Source organism: Conger conger, chromosome 2, assembly GCF_963514075.1.
Source record: "Conger conger chromosome 2, fConCon1.1, whole genome shotgun sequence".
Classification (NCBI taxonomy): domain Eukaryota; kingdom Metazoa; phylum Chordata; class Actinopteri; order Anguilliformes; family Congridae; genus Conger; species Conger conger.
In genome coordinates this window covers 5,051,787-5,076,775 of record NC_083761.1, presented here as the reverse complement: position 1 = coordinate 5,076,775, position 24,989 = coordinate 5,051,787, and the positions used below count along the sequence as shown (strand labels likewise).

Sequence of the window (24,989 nt, the reverse complement as noted above, 5' to 3'; positions counted from 1 at the left end):
TTGTATAATTGCCACGACTGTTGAAATAAGCTTTCAGTGGGAAAAGCCGGGGTAGTTGACTGTTAGGCAACTACAAAGGCTGACACATCTGGACATTGTTCTACTGTATATCAGGGTGTCAGCTCAGAGCCTCTAGGGCCAGGAGTACTGCTGGTTTCCATTCCCTCTCCTTTAATCAGGGACAGATTCAGGGTCAGGTAACCTGGCCGGGTGGGGGGGGGAGTGGGTGTAGAGAGAGAGGATGTTCACTGTCCAGCCTATCAGGGAGGATACGGGGTCACCGTGGCGACGTCCACTCGAAGAAAGTGTTCACAAAGGTGTTCGCAAAATGGCCGACGGTCAGTCGTTTACGAGCAGAACATAGAGAGGCCCTCCACCAATCACAGAACACATTAGCAACAAACAGTCAAACAACGGCAGTGGCGATTGGTGGTCTACAAAATCTGCCGGTTTACATTAATGGCATTTGGCTTACCGGTTTGTTTCAGCACCTCAGCGATTGGTTCCATGTATTGGCTAATGGACCACACACCATGTGTCCAAGCACATAATTGGCTGCTTGATTTAAATAATTAACCACAAATCCTGTAGGCACTGCAGCCCTTCAGTACTGGAGTATAGCTCCCCTGACCCTGACTCTTGGCTGACAAAAGCCCTGGTTCAATCTAACCTACAGGCAGGTGCACCGTCTCACCAAAGTACAGTGACTTTAGCGAGTATTGTGTCATCGATCACACATTGTGTCGGTTAAAAAAAGAAACAGGCAATCCTTATTCCTCACACCTGGCATCAAGCAGAAAACATCCTGCTCTCCTGTATTGTACAGCTGTGCTGATAAAAACTTGGTGTCGTCGCAGAGGAAGGACAGCGGGGTAGGAGTTTGATTTGAGTCACTTTGACAGTTTTATTGACTTCATTTCACCTCCAGGAGGTGTCCTGTTCGTTTATACCTGGCTTGGCGGCGCCTGGCAACAAGCGTTGCCATGGATCATTTCAATGTCATCAACAAGTCTGGCTATTCATTACCGAAAATGAGTCTATAAATCAAAATGGCAATTTGTCGTCTTGGAGACAGCCCTCGGCACTTCCGAAGAACACCTTTTGCTTTTCGGTAGGAACGCTTTTTTACCCCGGGAATATTTATAGGCTTCCAGCTGTTCCCCAAATGTCATTGGTGTTATCACAACAGTTTCTGCTTAAATTGACACAGGGGTGCTGTCGGATGTTGAGAGGCAACTTTGCACCACCATCTGTGCTGCAAAAAACCAACCTTGTGCTTTAAAGACAAGCTGAAATCAAAAAGAATTGCTTTCTCATGAATTTTGTCAATTCTTCATAACCAGACGTGCATGTCTGAAAGCATGTATTATTAAAATATATAAAATTGGGCAACATTTTATTTGAAGGTTCCTTCATAAGAGCTACGTATATGGGGTGGCCTGTAGTGTAATGGTTAAGGTAAATGACTGGGACACGCAAGGTCGGTGGTTCTAATCCCGGTATAGCCACAATAAGATCCGCACAGCCATAGGGCCCTTGAGCAAGGCCCTTAACCCTGCATTGCTCCAGGGGAGGATTGTCTCCTGCTTAGTCTAATCAACTGTACATCGCTCTGGATAAGAGTGTCTGCCAAATGCCAATAATGTAATTATACATGTAATGTATATAAATCCTTCATAAGCGCTCATGTCAATAACCGCAAGGCATATGGTGTGTTGTGTCACCATTTATGCTGTCAGTGACATTACCACAACATAGCAAGTGAACTGGCACAAGATCTGAATATTGGTTACTGACATAAGCACTTATGAATGCTTATATCGTGCTTATGAATGTGCTATGCAGTGCTTATGAAGGAGTTATACAGCTCTTAAACAGGAGCCTTCAAACGAAGAGTTACAAACGTATTCTGACGGCACGCCTGGCACAGGTGATACCGGGCTGTCCGTGAAAGTGATAAAAACCAATGAAGACAACAAATGAATTGTGACGTGTTAATACTGTCGGTGAACCCACGGCCTTCATCTGAAGGTGCTACGTGTTGCCGGTGTCTTTGAAACTGATACGACTCCTTTGTGGACAGACGAGTGATGCAAGCCAAGCCACAAATGGCCGCTTTTAAAACCCTTGACTTACATTATTGTCAATTACATATGGCGGCTGCACAGTGAGCCTTCAGGCAAGCGTTATTCTCCTCATTCTGAATAATGTGAGAGATAATAACTATCGACGCTCGTGTCAGAGTTGGGGTTGTAAAAATATAACAGCAGGAAATATCGACGAGTCTGGATTGATTGTGCCACTGTGTCAAAATGCAAGCCTGGCATGTGGAATAATTTTCTGTAAAAAAAAAGATAATAATAAGGTTCTCTCTCTCTCTCTCTCCAGATGATGTGTGGTGACCGTTCTGGCACAAAATGGCTGCCGTTGCATCACCCAGGTGGGTGCTGCATGCTGCTGGTGGTTGAGGCGAGTTTCCCCCTCATCACTGTAAAGCGCACTGTAAAGATTCACGGGCTGGTGAGAAATGTGTGATGTAAATGCAAGGACTTATTATTAAAAGCGAAAGAAAGCGCTCGGTCTTTCCGGCTCAGCTGACTTCATATGTGCGTGGCTCAGGTGTTTTCCGGAGTCGGCGTAGGAGGAGCGAGGGGAAACTCTGCAGGCAGCTGCAGGTTCTTTCTTTGAGGAGAACTGACGGCATCTCACACCCTCCCAAAACAAACACAGTGCGGGGCGGGCGGGTTGGGTCTCGTACAGGGTGCCAAACATCGCCCACGGGGAATGAGACGGGGTCCCAAAGACAATGACAAAAACTCACCTGCGGTCCAACATGGGACAGCGCTGAACTTTGCGCCCATCTTGTCCTGTTTTTCCCTTCCCTTGGAGAGCAGAGGCTTGTTTACTTAATCACATAAATAAGAAATACAGTCCGTGCACACGTTTTATTTGTTTGGCTTGATTTCCTGCCGAAATGTTTCTTCCATAAACATGTTGCAGATGCAAGAAAGTCACTGTGTGTGCGCGTGCGTCTGTGTGTGTGTGCGTGTGTGCGTGTATGTGTGTGCGTGCGTATGTGTGAGTGCGTGCGTGTGCGTGTGTGTGTGTGTGTGTGCGTGTGTGAGTGGGTGAGTGAGTGTGTGTGTGTGAGGGTTTGGGGGGGGGGGGACGGTGAGTGACATGAGATCAGCTCGCCATCCTGACCTCTGGAATATTCACGTCCGCTCCCAAATTCGGGCTTCGAGCAGCGAGCTACGCGTTCGACACGCAACCCCGAAGCGGCTGACTGCGTCGTTCCGGGAAGAGCGCCTTCTTCCGCTCTTGATCCCCGACGCCAAGCAAAGCATTGTGGTCAATCGCTTCCACATTGCCTGGACCCCTCTAAGATGGAGGATTACCCGGCAACGCTGGGTGGGGGGACCTCCATCTATGGCACTGTACACGCAATCCTGCGATCGCACCTATTTATAGAGCCCTGAGAACAGGCAGGAGGAGACGCCCGGCTCTTTCAAACCTTTCCAAACAGTCCACCTCTGGGATGGAGCCAAACTAAACATTCCTGCAGCTCAGGAATATTTTTAAAAATAAGACGCAGCTGTTTCACGTTTTCACAAGCTTATCTCTTTTCATTGGAGGTGGGGTGGGGGTCGGGGGGGGGCAAGTTCAGGGGTTTTGGAAAATCCCCAGGGTCAGGGGATGTGTTGGTTATGACAGCAATGTGTCTTATGAGACACAGGTCTGCCACTGTGCCAGTCTTATGGGACACATGTCTGATGCTGTAAGAGTCTTATGGGACACATGTCTGACACTGTAAGAGTCTTATGGGACACATGTCTGACACTGTAAGAGTCTTATGGGACACATGTCTGATGCTGTAAGAGTCTTATGGGACACATGTCTGGCACTGTAAGAGTCTTATGGGACACATGTCTGACACTGTAAGAGTCTTATGGGACACATGTCTGACACTGTGCTAGTCTTATGGGACACATGTCTGACACTGTCAGAGTCTTATGGGACACATGTCTGACACTGTAAGAGTCTTATGGGACACAGAAATGAGCCTCACACAGGCATGCAGTGGTCTTTATTTTACATTACAAATAGCCGGCGCAACCAGCGTACTAATCCTGGCCACCATAAATAACGCTGACCGCAGTCTGGGAAACAGCGCTGGGCTTGGAGAGAAATCACGGCGGGGTTTCGCTGAGGTATGCAGGTTCGGACGCGAGAGTTACTTGCTCTGTAATAAATGTTATGAGAGTTTGGGCCAAGTTGTTTTCAGGAATGTGATAATGAATCACACACCGGGGGAAAAAATGCGGAAAGATCTCCAGCAAATTTATGCATGTGCGTATATGCATTCCATAGAGGAAGCCTGTTACTCCACAGAACAACCCTAGTTGCTTGGTTCTTTGTTGGGCAATATATATAGTTCTTTGTCTGGGAACTTGGTCACACTTCACACCTACGATACTCGGTTCCATAAAGAACTGAAAAGGGTTCCTGTATGGAGACAAGCCAAAGAACCGTCTGCAACCAGATGTTCCAGATATCAGCGGCCGGCATCCATATTTGCAGCGAGCCGCCAGCAAGCCCTTCTGACGTAAGAAAGGTGGAAAGAAAAGGCACACGAGTGAAACCGATCTTTTGCGGGAGTTTGTGGAGGGCAGGGAGTCGATTCGAGGATGTGCACCGCCGTGTGAAAAGGATATTCATTGGAAGGGAACAGAAAATTGACAGGCCACCGATACACAATGACATAAAATCTTGGTTTCCAGGACGTTGATGGTGTGAAAATACACACGTATGACAATTTTGGGTGATGCTTTCTCTGAAGGGTCCAGCGGAAGAGCTATAAAACTCCTTCATAAGCACTACATAGAACATTCACAAACGCTACATAAGGGCTTATATCGATAACCGCAAATGGTACGTAGGGTGTGTTATGTCAACGTCGATGCAGCACGGGGCATTACCACGACTTACCGACTGAACTGACACGTCATTTGAGGAAGCTGACAGGCTGTGGTTTGGAGACGCTTCCCGATTGGCTGGAATGCCAAGCGGAGGAGGGGGGGCCGACCGGGTGTCTAAAACCAAATTCCCTGAGAATTATGGGAAACGGAACAGCGGGAGAGAGAGAGGGGCGGCCTTTCTGAAAGCTCCAGCTGCAGCCCCCTGTGCCCCCCCCCCCCCGCCCCCCTCCCGCCCCAATGGACATTCAGCCAAAAATCCCTCCGTGATCAAAGGAGAAATAAAAACCGACTGGAGGGGGGGGGGGAGAGGAGAGAAGGCCAGGACTGACGTCTTTTTTCTTTGTTTTCGGTGGCCAACGAAAAGGCGAGGGAACGAAAAAAAGGATTTAACAACGCCGTCCTTTGTCTGCGGAAAGCAGATGCCTTGACCCCTGTCCACCTGTACAGTCTTTGAACCAGTCTTCTGCGGGGGCTGTTTTTGTTCTCTCTCTCTCTCTCTCTCTCTCTCTTTTATACTCAGGTAGAAGTCAATCCGGGGTTGACAACATCGAGGTTGCCATGGTAACTTCAGGCCAAAGAATGGAAAACAATCATTGGTCCAGCTATTCATTCGCCCAATTGGATGGGGGGTGGGCGGAGCTAGGGTTAGCGGCTTTGCCAACACGGTGCATACCTTTCTCTCTCCAAACACGGGATTTTATTCTCTTTCTTTTACTCTACTGCTTACAGGAATAAGATAATGAATTCATTCTTTTCTGTGCTTGAGATGGGGAAAGGGAACAGACAGAGAATTAATTTAGAGAGAGACCTTTATTTTATTTATTCATACCTTTATTTCTGAGAGGCTATCCCCCCTGGGTTAGTCCATTAAGAGAGGCTGATGGTTCAGAACTATAACTGTACTGTATAATACAACATACTGTATGTTATATACCGTAAACTGTGTGCATATTTCAAATAGAGATTACTCCTCCTCCCCTTCAAAGGCAATCAAGGTATAAAAATAGGCCAGCATTTGCATGGGTATCTCAGGTGCTGGGACCAGCTCTACACTCTAAAAAAAAAGGGGTTCCAGTAGGAACCCTGTGATGCCATAGGAGAACCCTATTTTGTTAAAGGGTTCTTTGTCCGGGAGCGTTCACACTTCACACCTACGACAGAGGGTTCCGTAAAGAACTAGAAAAGGTTCCTCTATGGAATCAAGCCAAAGAACCCTTTCAGAACCCTTTTTTTTTAGTCTTGCCTGCAAGAGTGCCGATTACAATGGGCATGAATGCTCTGTCTGTTCAGGGCGAGATCCGACCGGCCTTCCTGAATGGGACCATTGAGTCCGGTCCGGGGTCCCGTGGGATTCCTGGACGATCAAAGGGCCCGGGGGGGATCGAATTCTCCCGCTGCTCTCTCCGGAGAACCCCTCACCTGGAAGAGCGGGATGAAGGGGGGATGGAGAGATGAAAGGAAGGATTGAGGGATGGATGGATGGATGGATGGATGGATGGGTAAGATAACGTCATTCGAGGAACGCGATTGTAAATACCACCAGGAGGAGTCGCGCAGATTAATCTAACAAATCTAACATTTATTACTTAACATTTTAAAAGTGTTTTTTTCTCACCACAGGGTTTTTCTCTTTTCTTGCTATTCTGGGGCGATCAGATCTGGTGTTTCCTCTCGTTCCTATTACCCTGTATAGCGTCTTTGCGACAGTCCTCTGTAAAAATGCGCCGTGCAAATAAAAACCGAACTGAATTGAATTGAGAAAAGACACACCTGACGGTGCCTGCATTGGACACCGGGCTATGTTCCCGGTGAAATTGACGCTGAAGCCCCTCTCCACGCGCACAGAGGCCCTAATTGTCCCCGTGCGTAGAAGATGTCAAACCCAGCCTGTGTAATCACAGCATCGCTAAAGCGACAGTGAATATAACCCCCTCGCCCCGGACGGCGCGGGGAGGGCGGCGAGGTTCGCGTTCCGTGCCGAATCGCACAAACGAATATCATATCATTTCACGCCGATTAGCGCGCGGAAGCAGCCTCTGTCTGGCACAGCTGGAGGGCTCCGGGCTAATAAATCACTGCCAATTAAAAGGAGATTACTTTCTTTTGTAAAGTCAAAGAGGGCTGCTGGGTGTCAACGTCCGACGATCCCCGGGTGGGAAAGTACAACTGAAACGTGGTCGGAGTGAGTTGTGTCATGTTGGTATTTCTGTATGGTGACCGTGCAGGGAGCAGAGGCCCCGTCCACCATAACCATAACCATAACCTTAACCATAACCATAACCATAACCATAGCCATAACCATAACCATAGCCATAACCATAACCATAACCATAACCATAGCCATAACCATAACCATAACCATAACCAAAACCATAACCATAACCAAAACCATAACCAAAACCATAACCATAGCCATAGCCATAGCCCTAACCATAGCCATAGCCATAGCCATAACCATAACCATAACCAAAACCATAACCATAACCATAGCCATAACCATAACCAAAACCGTAACCGTAACCGTAACCGTAACCGTAACCGTAACCGTAGCCGTAGCCGTAACCGTAACCGTAACCGTAACCGTAACCGTAACCATAACCATAGCCATAACCATAACCAAAACCAAAACCATAACCATAACCATAACCATACCCATAACCATAACCATAACCATAACCATAACCATAACCATAACCTTAACCATAACCATAACCATAACCATAACCATAGCCATAGCCATAGCCATAACCAAAACCGTAACCGTAACCGTAACCGTAACCGTAACCATAGCCATAACCATAACCAAAACCAAAACCATAACCTTAACCATAACCATAACCATAACCATAACCATAACCATAACTATAACCATAGCCATAGCCATAGCCATAACCAAAACCGTAACCGTAACCGTAACCGTAACCGTAACCGTAACCGTAACCATAATGATGTGAGCATATACAGTGATGAACGATAACGTTCTGTAAATAGTTTCTCCGCTAAGTCATCTGCCATTTTCAACTTGATGCCCAGTAAATTCGGATGGATTTTAATTGGCTGTCAGTGTTCGTTCACACAGGCGGAAACAATCACTGTGAAAGCGAGCCGAACGACATTGTTCGTCACTGTCATTGTCCTTATAGCTCTGGTGTTTCCCACTCCACCATCCTCTTGAGTTTCTTGAAACAACATATTTTTAGTTATCATGATAGTGCAGGATGGTGCAGTGGGTAGCACTGCCGCCTCACAGCAAGGAGGTCCTGAGTTCGAATCCCTGTCGGCTGGGGCCTCTCTGTGCGGGGTTTGCATGTTCTCCCCGTGTCTGCGTGGGTTTCCTCCGGGTTCTCCGGTTTCCCCCCCCCCAGTCCAAATACATGCAGGTTAGGCTGATTGGAGAGTCTAAATTGCCCATAGGTATGAGTGTGTGAGTGAATGGTGTGTGTGCCCTGTGATGGACTGGCGACCTGTCCAGGGTGTATTCCTGCCTTTCGCCCAATGTATGCTGGGATAGGCTCCAGCCCCCCTGCGACCCTGTTCAGGATAAGCGGGTTCAGATAATGGATGGATGGATGATAGTTATAGATCTGGGAGTGGACCGGCCGTAAAAGAAAAATGGAGATCCAGTCGTAGGGATCCGGTGGAGGTGCGTGTGTTTTTGGGGCGTTGTGAACGGTGGTGTGACATATCCTTACCGGCTCCATGATCCCGGTCGTGGTGTGAATTCAGAGACTATATATTTTGAAAATACATACTGGAAACGGTATCTTTCCAGGTGAGGATAAAATTAGAACAGTTTTTATTTTTATTTCAACATATTTTGTTAACAAGTGGGCAGTAAATCACAGGACATTTTTTTAAAAAATGTGTCTGAATTTTAAAATGTTTAAAAGTATATTTGATCCAGGTCTGGGCACAGCTCCTATTGGCCTGACTCTGTGATGTGATGTAATGCGGTGGAGGGTCATGAGGAAAGTTGTTCTTAGATGACTCACCTGAGTTACATAACCTACCCAGGCTCGACTCGTGACTCCAGAACACGCGTGTGCCGATGTGTTGTTTACTCTGGGCGTGTGCATTCTTCCTGACGAGCAAATGCCTCCGTTTCTAACCTGGCCTCATGAATAAATAGTTACGTAAATACTTCCTGTTCCTCGCCACTAAACCAGACCAAGGGATCCGCAGGATTGGCTTCTGATGTAAACATTGCATATTATACATTTGTTATTATGTTGTCGTTACATTATTATTACATTCTTATCCATAGCATATTACACAGATTACGTATTTTAAACTTACCATCCATTTATATAGCTGCATACGTTATACATGCACATAAATTATTAGCTATTATAAGCTATTAGCTTTAAAATAACATTACTGTGTAACTCTGTTTTACCCCTTGCTGGATATGCCATTATAATAAGTTTTTTTTAAGTGATTCTGCCACATCATCCAGGGTGCCTTGGACTTGTATCAGTGTGGAGGCATGATTACTTCCCGTTAGCTTGTGTAAGTCAATATTTGCCTTTGCACCCTTTTCCAAAGAGCACCTGGCATAGACCCGAAATTGAACACGTACAGAGTAGCCATTGGCTCAGAAGGTAAGAGTGGCCATTGGAGGGTTGCCGGTTCGATCCCACCCTGCGTGTCTCAAGGGCTGAGAATTGCTGGCTTTCAACCCTCCCTTTACTTGGGAGTCAGGTGTGAAGACAGTCTGGCCGATCAATAGTGCTAAGTGTTCAGATTATTACCTGGGAGAAAAGAAAACCAGGGCCAGACTTGGTGGTCTACAGGTAAACGTGTTCAGTTAAAGGAGCAACTGTTTTTAAATGCAATTTGCACAAGATTGCAATTTATCCAGAGCGACATACAGTTGATTAGACTCAGCAGGTGACAATCGTCCCCTGGAGCAATGCGGGGTTAAGGGCCTTGCTCGAGGGCCAACGGCTGTGCGGATCTTATTGTGGCTACACCGGGATTTGAACCCCCAACCTTGTGGTCCCAGTGATTTACCTTAACCACTACGTTACAGGCCACCCGATACGCCTCGCCCCTCTGCAGCGCTACTGGGGCCTGCGTTAGTGTCTCTGTGACCCGGCGTAATCTCGGGCGCTCCGGGTGAACTCGTGAAGGTAGCGAGCCTCGCTTTTCGGGATTCATTCAGCCTGACGGCGGACGGCAGGAGTCGCGGTCGACGCCGCGTTCCTCAGAAATCGTCTTCCTTCAGCTGTCATAGCGATGGCATCGACCGCCTCTCGCCGGGAGAGGGACGATAACTCATCTGACGGCGTTCCCGCCGCTCTCCACCCGTCCGCACGACGTTCACGAAGAATACGACAAACTCGTTACGCGACATCACATTTCTGTCATTCGGCAGAGCCTCTCTTATCGAGAGTTACTCACATAAATATTAACACAGTGAGATTATTCCTAACAAATTACCCTGATCGATAGAAATAACATTTTTATTTTGCTGAATACAGTATGTGGTTTAGCTGGCATATCTAGTGCTGATTAATTGTCAAGTCTAAAAATGCATTTTTAAATAGCACCATCACTTATTTTAATTAGCACTTACAGTAGAAGGCATGTAGATGTGTGTAGAACACATGCACTGATGTGATCACTAAGTCACTGATCACATATCTGCCCAGCTGCTCATAAGTCATAGCGTGGCGACGGTTGCATAAGTAACCCATCGCCATGGCGATACAGTAGCTGACATTAAGGTTCAAGCGTTTCTTCCTCCAGGACACAGGACAGGAGATAATGGGCCGAATGAAAGCGTTTGTTCGGCGCGACACCACGCAGAGCACAAAACCGGCGAGAGAAGATTAATATGTCCCTGCTAACAGCCGCACATCCACAAGCTGCCACCTCTCAGATAATGCAGTATAAATGTTTATTTAGCGGGATTATTTATCCCCCGGCTAACGTTGCCAGGCAGAGTAATGACGCTTATTGTGCTCTCTTCTTCCGCAGGCTGTGTGTGTCCTCGTTTGACTTCAGGCCGGCAGGTCCCCCGGTATCTATGGCAACATGTGATGCTCGTATCTATGGTTACATGTGACGTTGGTTTCTATGGTCGCATGTGATGTTGGTATCTATGGTTACATGTGATGGTGGTATTTATTGTTCATGTGATGCTGGTATCTATGGCTGCGTGAGATGCTGGTATCTATGGTTACGTGTGATGTTGGTTTCTATGGTTACATGTGACGTTGATTTCTATGGTTACATGTGATGCTGTTATCGATGGCTGCATGAGATGCTGGTATCTATGGCTGCATGTGATGCTGGTATCTATGGTTACATGTGATGCTGGTATCTAAGGTTACAGTACATGTGGGTGTGAGCACAAGTACAGTACAGCTGCACGGTACAGAGCACAGCTCTTGAAGGAGACTTTTTGGCTAAGAGTGAAAACCCCAGACTGTCGAAAGACCGCTCTTACCTCCTGAACTAATGCCTCCCCCAAAAATAAGTGCATGAGAAGATAATGTCCGCACACTGCTTAATGCTCCCAATCAGGACAAAGGTTTAATAGGACCACATGATGAAGAACAAGACAGACTCATTTAATAAAAGCTACCAACCATCTGGCTCTGGCTCTGGCTCTTAATGTTCTTTTAAATGTCCCATATTGTGGAAAACGACAATTTCCCTTCGGTTATAAAGGAGTTGTAGGTCCCATAAAAACACTTAAGGTACGAAGACGCACGGTCCCCAAAGAAATCCACACAATCCGTATTAAGAAACAACTGCGCCTTTGAATGAATCATTTGTCGCTAAACGCTCATTTGCAAATGTCTGCCTTTAGAACGACCTTGTAGCAGGAAGAAATCCAAGCTCTCGGCACAGACGGCGTTCAGTTTGTTGCGGAGCTAGCAAGCCAATCAGAACAGAGGCACTGTCACTAAAACAAGCTGTTCTTGGTAGACCTCATGAGTGTGTTCGGTACTTAAAAAGGGCTGAACAGAACATGAAATGAAACACTGGAAAGGTGTAAAAATATGGGGCATTGGACAATTAACACGGTTTTCTCTCTGTGGTCCGGAGAGTGATTGGTGTTGATGTCGGCGAGAGAGGTCGATTCACACTGAACGATTATGTCCACGGACTCGGAAGGGAGGTGATAGAGGCCTTCGATGGAATCATGGGGTTGCTATTGGACACATTTTTTTATTTTAGAGTGTACTGACAGGGAAAGCTTTCAACCAAATTTAACAACTTTTTTTGCTTTTCTGTTCAGTGCGAGTCCTCAGATTTTGGAGTGCACAAAGGAGCGCAACTGCGTCCTCCTCAGAAGGGAGTGTTTGATAATGCAGGGCTCGATCGGTCAGGTCTGTGGCTATACAGGCCGAAGAGTGGCAATCAGACACTCCTGCTGACTCGTGGGTTTCCCGGTCGGACAGGTGTGCGGTCGGACAGGTGTGCCGTCGGACAGGTGTGCGGTCGGACAGGTGTGCGGTCAGACAGGTGTGCGGTCGGACAGGTGCACAGGTGCGCTCACCTTATCCGCCATCCTCGCGGCTGACATTTACCTGCTGTCCTCCCCGGAGTGAGTCATCCATTCACACAAGCTCGCACACACACCGGCTCCCGGTACTAATTAAGACACTCCTATATTTGTACAGAACAAATGATCTAATTCATTTAAAAGCTAAAAATAAAGACGTTTACTTTCATCCCTGGCATTCATACCGCAGCAAACATCATCAGCATTACACGTATTTGTGTCATTGTTGTATTTGTATTATTCTTTGCCAAAACTTGTTCAACAAGGTGAAGAGCACTAAGTCTTTACTGTGGACTTCCTCATAACAATTCCGTCTGCAGTTCGACACATTGTGATGACTAATATGCAGCGTCACGGAGATATATGAGTCATGTGTACTATTTAGGATTATAATTTGCATTACTTTCCTTGATGTTGATGAGAATGTGCTGCAAAGATATTGCATCAATTGCCAAAATGCAGTGTTTCTCTCCCGTGTGCCGGTACGGTAGGTTGTTATATTTAGCAGGAAATACCGAGGGGCCGCGGAGGCATAGGCGGAGTGCTCCAGGGCGGTCCGCAGTAATGAACAGATTACGCAGCATACCGGCGGATTAGGACGAGGGCCCCGGCGTTTCCTCGGAATGAAATTCCCACCAAGGTGATCTCCGCTCTTATTACCGGGCGATGACAGGGGGGGGGGCGGGGGGGGTGGGGGGGTCAGGGAGGTGGGAACGCCGCGCCCCGTTGAGCTCAGTCGCCCCCGGCAGCAGCTGCCCTTCTTCCGCGATCGCCCCGGGTAACGTGGGAATTAAATTAACCGCCGACGCGTTACAGGAGGCACGCCGGCCTCCTCCGGGCCTTGACCCGCCCGCCCCCCCCCCCTCCCAGAACCCCCCCCCCACCGAGACGACCGCTGACGGAGCGGAACTATCAACGGGAACGCCGTCTCCCTGGAAACGCCAAAATCCAATTTCAACAACCGCCCCCCCCCGCCTCCCGCAAACCACCTCCACCTCCTTTCCCTGCCCCAAGCACACTGACTTCTGAGCTGTTGGGGACACGCTCTTGAAAATAATAATTAACAAAAAAAAAAAAAAAGCCGGCCAATCAATCACCGAAATTAAAATGAAACGATTAAAAGTGACCCTGACGCAGCGGCGAGTGGCGGAGAGACCGGGCTCCCTCTCACGGAGAGGGACTCTGTCCTCAGAGTTACTGCAGGGAGTCAGCGTCCTAACACACGGCCGAGAGGGCCGCCACTACGGCGGGGGGCGGGGGGGGGTGATTTCAGGGGCCCTCAGCTTGGGGGAGGGGCGGGGTCCCACAGCTGGAGAGGGCCCACAAATATTCCAGTAGTGTCGGGGCCCAGAGCAATGTTCTCGCAGGGGGGCTGGGAATTCCTAGCTAAGTCCCTGGCTGTAGAAATGAAAGCACCAGTCAGCAGTGAGTCTGACAGGGGCACCGCATGGCCTGTAGAGTAGTGGTTAGGGTAAAGGACTGGGACACGCAAGGTCGGTGGTTCTAATCCCGGTGTAGCCACAATAAGATCCGCACAGCCGTTGGGCCCTTGAGCAAGGCCCTTAACCCTGCATTGCTCCAGGGGGGGATTGTCTCCTGCTTGCTGGACAAGAGTGTCTGCCAAATGCCAGTAATGTAATGGACAACACGGTTCTGTCCGCGTGGCGCTGGTCAGCAACACGTCTGTTGCTCTGTAAGATGTGCCTTTCTTGCGAGACTGGTGAAAACACAACGTCGCCCGTCGACTTTTTTAAGAATGCTTGATGATGTCATGGGGGATGACAGCCTGTTTTTAAAGAGAACCGCACTCGGCTCTTTAAATATGCGCAGCTGAGACACTCGTTCACGAGGCAATGTCGACAATTTCTAAAACTGAATGTGATGCCAGTGAAGTGTCTTCAAGCGTTCGGCAAACAGAAAACAGTCGACGTGGAGGTACATTTTTGCTCTTCATCTCAGCTGTGCTGATGAGTAGATCAGATGTTTGCCTACAAAATGGACAAGTGCTCCTATCAATAAACACGCCTTTAGCTCTCTGAGCTCACCCATATGTACAGTGCACAGGGTTACCTTAGCATACAAGTGTGTGCTAATGGCACTTACCAGCTTGTCACGTCTACACAAAACCTCCAACGGGTTACCCTTCTGATGTTTGTTATGCCCACACAGTTAATGGCTGAGCTGGCATTTACTGAAAAGCTTTATTCTTTTTATTTAAACAGTTTTATTTAAACAATAATGTATGTTTGTGAAAGAAAGCGCCAATTCCATTCATGAGCCCAATTTCGAAAGACATTTTCTCTCTCTGTTGTCAGAAAGATCCTCTTCTCCACTCTGACATTGAGGCCTTTTCTCGTACCACTCTCGTCAAATGTTTTTTTTTGTTGTACAAAAACATCTCTCCCAGTCTGCAGCCAGGCGTTCAATGTTGAGCTGCTTCTCCTTGTCACCATGGAAACAATCAGCTGTCTGAGACTCAGAAACCTTGGGAAAGAAAGGGGAGCGATGGAGAGAGAGAGGGAGAGAGAGAGAGCAAGAGCGAGAGAGAGAGAGAACTAAAGAAAAGGTCAAAAAACAAACAAATCTGTAGCATGTTGATTTTCTTTGGCATTTTACACTTCCATCAGTCAACACATTGGCTTTCTGCATATCTGATATAGTGTAGATATACTGTAGATATGTGCGTTTGGGCCGAGAATGCGTTTCCCCAGCTTGTTGTGGACGACGTTCCCAAAGAAATACCCTGGGAATCCCTTGCACTTATTATGGGATGTTATGGGACAGGGGAACGGACAGTGGAGTGCTGGTCTCAGGAGAAGATGAGTGTGTTACAGGCTGAACCAAGAGTACCTCCACATGTGACCCAAATTGGATTGAACAAAATCGGGTCTCTATCTGATTTCCTGCGTTTCGGGTTGGTCAAGTAGTACATACTGTATGTGCCGTAATAAAGAACATTTTAAAGGGGCTGTATATATTCTTATGGATGGCCATGGGTTCCTTATTTTGCGTATTACACTAATATTAATTAATTTATTCATTATGCCATTAGTTAATTCATTTATTCATTCATTCATATCCTACGTCACGTCCAGGATGTCAGTTTCGTTTGCGCCCGTTTGGAATGAAAAATAGACCTTATTAGCATGGATTTTTGTAGTCTTGACAACCGTTCTGACAGCTTTGTCAAGTGGTACTGAGGTAGAATAAACTTTCCCTGAATGTCGAGGGCACGAGGGAACGTTGTGTACGGCTTGCAGCGTTCGATTGCTTCAATCGATCAAAAACCGCCTGACAAAAACCCGTGATCTGCTTGAACCCAAAAAAATCTGTGAGATTGCCCAGTGCTCACGTTTCCTCTCTCTCACTCTCTTTCTCTCTTTCTCTCACTCTCTCTCTCTCTTTCACTCAATTAAATTAAATTAAAATAAGCTTCACTGGCATGGCCAAACATCAGCGTCGTATTGCCAAAGCAATCATTTACATCGAACGATTTAATATACAATAATAGTACTAATGCAGTAACATAAATAACATTACGAACAGCAATAACATACAGTAATAATTACTACATTGTGCTTGGACCCTCAGTAATGGGAGGGGGGGGGGTATCTTTCTCTCTCTCTCTCTCTCTCTCTAGAATACAGAACCGTCTTTGCATCAAAATGTCCGCCCCCGCCCCCCACCCCCACCTGGAACTGGGCCGTCTGGCGCCTGGGCGTGATCCCAGCCGCGGTAACCATGGTGACGGCGAGCACCTGGCGGACGGGCCACTCGGAATCCGTGACGCCTGAAGGACAGCGGAGATATTAATACATACACACACACACACACACACTGTGTGTGTGTGTGTGTGAGTGTGAGTGTGTGAGTGTGTATGTGTGTGTGTGTGTGTGTAGTGTGTGTGTGTGTGTGAGTGTGTGTGTGTGAGTGTGTATGTGTGTGTGTGTGTGTGTGTAGTGTGTGTGAGTGTGTGAGTGTGAGTGTGTGAGTGTGTATGTGTGTGTGTGTGTGTGTGAGTGTGTGTGTGTGAGTGTGTATGTGTGTGTGTGTGTGTAGTGTGTGTGAGTGTGTGAGTGTGAGTGTGTGAGTGTGTGTGTGAGTGTGTGTGTGTGTGTGTGTGTGTGTATGTGTGTGAGTGTGCGTGTATGTAGTGTGTGTGTGTGTGTGTGTGTGAGTGTGCGTGCATGTAGTGTGTGTGTGTGTGTGTAGTGTGTGTGAGTGTGTGAGTGTGAGTGTGTGAGTGTGTATGTGTGTGAGTGTGCGTGTATGTAGTGTGTGTGTGTGTGTGTAGTGTGTGTGTGTGTGTGAGTGTGTGTGTGCATGTGTGCGTGCGTTTGTGTGTATGTAGTGTGTATGAGTGTGTGTGTGTGTCTGTGTGTGTGTATGTAGTGTGTGTGAGTGTGTGTGTGAGTGTGTATGTGTGTGTGTGTGTATGTGTGTGAGTGTGCGTGTATGTAGTGTGTGTGTGTGTGTAGTGTGTAGTGTGTGTGTGTGTGCGTGTGTGTGAGTAATGTGTCCGTGTGTGTAGTGTGTGTGAGTGTGTGTGTGTATTTTATGTCTGTATGTAGTGTTTGTGTATGTGCGTGTGTGTATGTAGTGAGTGTGTGTGTGTGTGTGTGTGTCGCCAGGGGCAGATGCCAACGTGTGAAAAACCGGGGGATTGCGATAATGAGATTTTTTTTTAAAGAGAAGAGAAAAAAGAAAAGTAGAGCAGACTAGTCCACGTGCTCCCTGAGGGAGGGGGGGGTTAAACTCCTCCTCAAAACAAACGCCATGAATGAGGAGGAAGCGGCCATGAATGCATAGGGCCGTCGTCTGATACCATGAATGAATTTCTTCCATATGCTGGGCTGCAGAATGGGCTCCGTGTGCCAAAGCAGGTTCTCTCTAAGCCAGCGTGACGCGTGTTCACGTCACGGCCGGGGGGAACGTGCGGAAGGATTAATTTATTTATTTAATTATCGTATGTCTTTAACGCTTTGCGTGTTAGACGGGGAGACAGGCCACCGGAGAGCCCCTCCGGACGTGATTTCATTTTCCGAGGACAACGCGACACGAGCAATTACGTCCCGGCGACAGGGAAACAGTTCTCGCCGTAAATTGACGGAAATGCGATGTGATTGGTCAATAAATCCAAGACACCCCCCCCGCCCCCCCAACCCCCCCCATCCGCCCTCGGGATTCCGTTACCGTTCCGTAAACGACGGCGCGGCACAGGGAAGTGGAAAGTAATCCGGACGGCGGTCTGAAACCCGGAACGCGCCGTAATGCGTCCTGACAAAGCGTCCGTTTGTGCCGCGGGGAACGCGTTATTTATCCTGTCTGGCTCCTTAACTGCCTTTCTGTGTTTTCTGTTTTGCATTATTATGTTACCTGGCGTGCTTGTGGCTAGCCTGCATGGGTCGTAGCCAGCAATGCTGTCACTCGCTGTGTACGTTTCAAGGATATCCGCCTGTCTTGTGAAAAAGAACAAAAGATGCACTTAATGTGCTTTTTAACCCCTTTAAGGTGTAAGATCACAAATAGGCTATTTGAATGTTCTTACCTGAACATTCTAATGCTGATCACTGCTGCTGACTGAAATCAATGGAGTTTTTTAGAACACTGACGCAGAATTTAGAAATAAAAATAGACAACATTCCCGAAAAAACCCACTCTACAAAGGGTTAAATAACATCCCAACTTGACACGCCTCCCTAGCCATTTTCTGCGAATCCATCAGAATTAGCCGATAAAAGGATGCTGTTACTCTTTTTATAAACGGCCGGTTTTCCAAGGCATTCCTTTCGATGCATTGTACTTTCCCAGGGTTCAAAATAAGAAGGCTGTCACATCTCATTTCCCTCCTTATGACGGCAGTCAGAGGCACAATGTAAACAAATGAGTCAGAGGAAGAATTTTCCATCGATAGCACCGACCGTTTAGCTATCTGTTTACACGTTGTATTTCATGTGATAGTGTTCACTTGGCTCAGGATGTTTGTAATGATGTATTGTCAGATAAATTAACGATTTATGTTGTGAAATACAACTTGTACAGCATAATAACCTATCTTGTACATACAGTATACTCCTTTATTTCCGTACCGTTGGCATTGAAATGTACTGTATCAATATGACCTTTTCAGAGAAACACTTACTGTGAATATTTACCTTCCCGTCATTGTTAATGAAGGTAGCATGAAACACGCGTCTGGAAATGCTGAAAACAGAGCCCTGCTGAAAACAAACAGCTCGAGCTAGGCTTTGGAACAGCTGGTAGCCGGTTGACCAGTTCAGACCAGCTCCCAGCTTGACCTGCTTTGACCAGCTACCAGCCCAGACCAGCTTCCAGCACTAGCTGGTTGACCAGCTCATACCCAGCTAGACCAGTTTCATAACCAGCTTGGCCATGCTGGTTGACCAGCTCATACCCAGCTAGACCAGCTTTATGATCAGCTTGGCCATACTGGTTGACCAGCTCATACCCAGCTAGACCAGCTTTATGATCAGCTTGGCCATACTGGTTGACCAGCTCATACACAGCTAGACCAGCTTATGACAAACTGTCGGGAGAACATTCCTGATGGGAAATATTGAATGTGTTCAAGCCACAATCCATTTATGGAGGTAAAAGCGGAATCCTGGGTTAAGCGGGGATATCATCGTCAACTTCCCTCCTGACGTACAGTGCCCGACAGCACTGTTTTGCCGCTAAACGGGCGAAACGAGCTCGGAGATATCGTCCTCCTCCTCTGCGTTATAAACTCGGCTTTGAAGTCAGGAAGACTGATGTCACACTAAGCTGTCCTAAATCCCTTATTTTTCTTCTTTTTCTTCTTTTTCTTTTTTAACAGGGGAACGTAAAAAAAAAAAAAGGAGCTTTCATCAAATCTTTTCCTCTCTCCGGTAGCCAGGAATGCTGTCACGCTTTTGGGGTTCTCCCTAAAGATGAATGAGATGCATAGAAACGGTGGCATTAATCACTGATTCGGGGGTAGCGGAAAAATAAAAATCCCCCTTGGATGAAATGCTTTAAATTCCTCAGATGTTAAATGTGTGTGTGGGGGGGGGGGTGATCGCCATGACAACAAGCCGTTGTTGATGTGGCAGCTTTCCTGCACCCACCGGCAGGATGAGAGTGAGATGCCCTGTCGCCATGGAAACAGGCAGCCACCAGTCAGTCAGCTGACAGCCATTGCGGCTCAACCTGGCTCAAACAGTGTCATTGTTTCCTCCAGCTATGGGAGGGAGACACAGTCATCAGCAAACCCCTGCTCCGGGTTCACCGCCATTTTGTTGTCTCACAAACCAAATCACTGATTACTTTACATTTACATTCCATTTTTGTCATTTGGCAGACACTTTTAATCCAAAGCGATTTACAAGTGCATAGGGTCTTCCACAAGTTAAAGTATCACATCCATAACTAGTAAAATAAATAAATAAATAAAAAGTGTTGTTCTAAACATATAGTAATCATAAGTTAAATTTTTTTTTTTTTTTTTTTGGGGGGGTTAGACAAGAGGGATAGAGATATCAGAAAGGGGGGGCGGGGGAGGACTAAGGTATAGTTTGAAAAGGTGTGTTTTTAGTCTGTGTCGAAATAGGGGGAGGGATTCTGCTGTCCTGACAGTGGTAGGCAAGTCATTGTAGCACTGAGGAACCAGAACGGAAAACAGGCGTGAATGTGCAGATTGACTGCCAGGTGCTCGTAGAAAGGGAACCATAAGGCGACCAGAGCTGGCAGACCGGAGTGGTCTAGCTGGGGAGTAGGGAGTGATTAAGGATTGTATGTAAGGTGGGGCAGTCCCCTTGGCAGCCTGAAATGCCAACACTAGGGCCTTGAATCGGATGCGTGCGTCAATAGGAATCCAGTGGAGGCCAATGAGGAGCGGGGTGACATGAGCCGACCTGGGCTGACTGGTGATCTGGTGGCCTGCAGCATTCTGGACCAGCTGGAGGGGCTTGATGGCACAAGCTGGGAGACTGGCTAGGAGGGAGTTACAGTAATCCAGGCAGGAAATTATGAGCGCCTGGACTAGGAGCTGGATGGCTTTCTCCGTTAGGAGATGACGGATACGGCGAATATTGTAGAGGAAGAACCTGCAGGTTCTGGCAGTGGAGGATACTTGTGGAGCCAGGGTGAGGCAGTTATCAAGAGTCACCCCAAGATTCTGTAGGAAACTACAAAGTCCTCAACAGTCAGTGAGAGGTCAATTGTCAGAGAGGACTTAGCAGGGATGTAGAGAAGCTCAGTTTTGGCAAGGTTAAGCTTCAGGTGGTGGGAAGTCATCCACACAGAGATATCAGCCAAGCAGGCAGAGATCTGTGTGGTGACCTGGGTATTGGGGGGGAAGGAAATGAAGAGTTGGGTGTCATCGGCGTAAGAGTGGTAAGAAAAGCCCTGGGAAGAGATAACAGAACCAAGAGACATGGTGTATAGCGAGAAGAGGAGAGGACCAAGAACTGAGCCCTGTGGGACTCCAGTTTGTAGGGGGTGAGGGTCAGAGACTGAGCCCCTCCAAGTCACTTGGTAGGAGCGACCAGAGAGGTAGGAAGAAAACCAAGCGAGTGCAGATCCTGTGACACCCATCCCAGTCAGCGATGAGAGCAGAATCTCATGGTTGACTGTATCGAAGGCGGCCGACAGGTCGAGGAAGATGAGGACAGAGGTGAGGGATTTGGCTTTAACTTTGTTTATGTCATACTTTTTAGCACATTATTCTCAAAGCTCCTCTCAAGCAATAACAAATGGTCATTTATTTACCCAAAATAAATTAACATAACGTACTGTATATACATAACATATTTCACCATGGCAACAACATGTGCGATGTTCAGTGTCAATACAACAGAAGCGAATGATCGGGATAAGCGGGTTAAGATAATGGACGGATGTGAATGTGTACCCAGCAAAGGCATTAGAAAACGATCAGTCGAGGAACATCTGCTCCAAAGCAACCGCACCACCGGGAGAGGCATCATCTCAGGGTGTAAGTGCGGTCGTCTGGCAGTCGGAGAGTTTCCGGTTCGATCCCACCCTGGGTGTGTCAAACTGTGAGCAAGACACCTAACCCCCCAGTTGTTCCCACGAGCTGATTGGTGCCTTGCATGGCCTTTTGCCTTGCACTGTTAGGGTGCGAGCCTGTTTGTGAATGGGTGAATGAGATGCATTAATTGCGCAATACACCAAGAGCAAAACTGCCATAACAGAATAAAGAATGACAAGTGTTTCTTGTGAATGATGGTACAAAAGCTCAGTGGTTAGAGTTTCCACATGCATTCTCTCTCTCTCTCACATGCACACACTCTCCCTCACTCACACACACACTCTCTCACACACAGACACACACCCTCTCTCTCCCTCACACACACACACACACACACACACACACACTCTCTCTCTCACACACACGATAAGATCGGAGGCAGTTACGCGAGGGAGCTGTTGTAAACCACACGCCGCTGCTGGGTGATTGTACAGTATCAGAAGGGAACTGGCCAACTGTCGACTCTGCCAGTGGGAACACCTACCACAAAGCCAGCCTGACGGCAAACAGCCAGCCTAAAGTAATAATGTCCCCAAGGGTCACCGTACTGTTAAAGTCCCCGCTTAAAGTGAGTCCCCACAAGTGCAGTAAAACCTGTTGTGTGAAAGTTTTGTGGACTCCTGCAGATCAGGCTTCAGTGCTGATTTCAGTGGTGCGTGAAAGTGTCAATGTGCTATGCAATATTTGCTGGCTTTCATCTTTTTTTTTTTTTCTTCTTCTAGGTGAGGCTGATTTGAATCGTCACGGGGAATTCATTTTATTTTATCTGTAGCAGTAGCGTGTACATTAGCAGTCTGAGGCGGCATAGTTTTGCAATAGCTCAACAACACCTCGATTTACTTTTCTAGCCGTTTTGCCGGTTTTATAAAAGCGGGGGAGAAATAAAAGCCAGGCACACCCTGTGTGCTATTCAGGACCAGGGCTGTTAGCTCCCCGGTACTCTGATAACAAGAGAAGGAGAAGACGGCGGCCGGCATTGTAACCGTCTGACGTGTCACTGGATTGGCTCAGGGTTTGGTGCCGCCAAGCCGCTCAGCGGTATTTTATTCTCAAAGGAGCAATGTTTTACGAGGCCTTCGAGCACCTCGCGGATTAAACATTAACTCCGGAAAAATGTGGCGGGCGGGGCGGTGGGGGTGGGGGTGGGTGTGGGTGGCTTGGCGGTGTGTGTTTTCACGGGGGCCTGATTTTTCCACCCCGCGGTAGGGTCGATACGGTGACGCTCATGAATTAGTGAGGGAGGTAACCTTGTTTTCGGCCATTCGCGAGTGTTGTGTGTCGCGAGGAACCTGTCGTTCCGCGGGCGTGGCGGCGCGGTGGGATCGTGTTGCGCTCAAACCCGAGGAGCGCCACTCACACGGGAGGTATCTCCGGGTCTCGGTGGCCCTGCCGGTCAAAGGTCGTCTGGCAGGTAAACCGCACGTCCTCGGCAACTTCCGCTGACAGTGTCTCGACGAGGAAATCACGGTATCGACCCAATCGCTAAATCTGTCGCAGACACTGTTCATTACATCGCATTAATGACGTTTGGCGGACGATCTTATCCAGTGTGACGTGCAAAACAAAGTGCAAAGTGCACACCCATAAACAGGGGGTAGTAAATATCCAGCGAAAAATGGTTAATTCACACATCTATTCAACAGACCTGGGTTCATGTTGTATTTGTTTCGGATTCGAATACTTTTCTGTGCTCTGTTGATCTTGCCTGGTGAATTTTAGCCTGTGCTTTTGGGATCATTTAATTTGTTCCAAAACACCAGGCAAGCTTGGACAAACGCTGAAAGGTATTTGAATCCAAAACAGATACTATTTCAACCCATCTATGCTTTTAAACTGAGAAAGGAAATCTAAAATGTAGGCTCAGTGAGCACTTTATTAAGTATTTATTAGACTAATTTTTCAGACTTATTGGTCTTCTGCTGCTGTAGCCTATCGACTTAGAGGTTTGAGACGTTTTGTGTGTTCACAGTTGCTCTTCTGCATACCACTGTTGTTCTGTGTGGTCATTTGTATTACTGTCACCGTCCTGTCAGCTTCAACTAGACTGGCCCTACTCCTCTGACCTCAGTCATTAACAGATGTTTTTGCAGAACTTCTGCTCGCTGGATGTTTTTTGTTTTTCGCACCATTCTCTGCAAACTCTGAAAAAGACTGTTATGCGTGAAAATCCCAGGAGTTCAGCAGCTTCAGAGATACTCACCCTGTCTGGCACCAACAATCATTCCACGGTCAAAGTCACTTAGTTCACATTTTCTCCTCATTCCGTCAATTTAGTCTGAAAAACAGCTGGACCTCTTGACCATGTCTGTATGCTTTTGCTGCCACATGATTGGCTGATTAAATATTGGCATTAACAAGAGTGTGTACAGGTAAATAAAGTGCTCACTGAGTGTACCTCTACGTCACAACATTTTTCTGAGTCTTCAGTGTACCGTTGGCCCAAGAGACGGTATTTCATAGGTTTAGACAGTTTTCCCAGCACCCCGTTTTCCGTGACTCAAAACGGCGTAGTAGGCATAAGGGAGTTAAAAACCCGGATAAAACAAACGGTAATATTTATGTCATGCCTCGTGCGCTGAGACAAGGATAGCTGTGTGTATGAGGAAACGTCGAGCGGTGCCCTCGTTCCAGTAAATCATTCTAAATTGCCTGTCGCGTATTTGTAATTTATGAAGGTTACTGTGCTCAGAAGTTTTTTTTCCCCCTTTAAAGTCGTGACCTTGCGAGGCCTGTTTAAGTTGCGGCACACATGCGTGCGGATGACTCACCTGGCCGGCAGGTGCGGTTACGGAACGACACGTCAGCGCGATTGGCTCCCTCCGCGTACCTGGGGCTGTCAGGTGACCCCCGTTGAGCAGGTGTGTCCGGGAGGAAGGAGGTCAGCCGCGTACAGTAATATACGGTTTCTGATACGGCTCGGGTAGACCGTCGAGTGTGGGAAAAAGGCTCGCCTTTCGGGAGGTGTGGCTACCGGTGAATAACCTGCTCCAGCCATTGTGTCACGGGGAAGGTGTCCGTTACTCCGGTGTGGCTGCGTGTTTCTGAGCGAGCCTCGATTCTGCACGGGCCTGATAATTCAGAGCGTCGCTTAAAACCACTTCTCATCCTGCTTCTCACCACTGAGACACTAGTGCAGTGTTTGTCAACGCGGGACTCGAGGTTTCTGTCGTTACCCGGAACTCACACACCTGATTTAGCTAATCACGGGCATTCATTTTCCGGTTTGATCGCTTCGGTAATTATATCTGGTGTGTGAGTTCCTGGTTACAGCGAAAAACCTTCCGGCAAGTGGGTCTCGAGGACGAGAGTCGGGAAACACTGCTCTCGTGGACAATTGGGTGGCTGTTCATATTGGAACAGCACAGAGGCAGCATTGTCACAACTTTGCAGTGATGTACAATGGGATGTAGAAAAAAATATTTTAACTGGCGGACTCACACATATTGAAAAATACTAT

The 24,989-nt window shown here is 47.5% G+C and overlaps 1 protein-coding gene across 1 annotated transcript in view; it reads right to left on the bottom strand.

Annotated features, from left to right (window-relative positions):
* LOC133114170 (keratin-associated protein 21-1-like) overlaps nucleotides 1-18,664 on the bottom strand; it is a 42,050-nt gene extending 23,386 nt beyond the window's left edge. The window contains 4 exon segments of the mRNA XM_061223344.1: nucleotides 7,513-7,780; nucleotides 16,191-16,256; nucleotides 17,692-17,746; nucleotides 18,654-18,664. Of these exon segments, the coding sequence (XP_061079328.1) occupies nucleotides 7,513-7,780; nucleotides 16,191-16,256; nucleotides 17,692-17,746; nucleotides 18,654-18,664 (400 nt within the window).
* Between the last annotated feature and the right edge of the window lie 6,325 nt (nucleotides 18,665-24,989).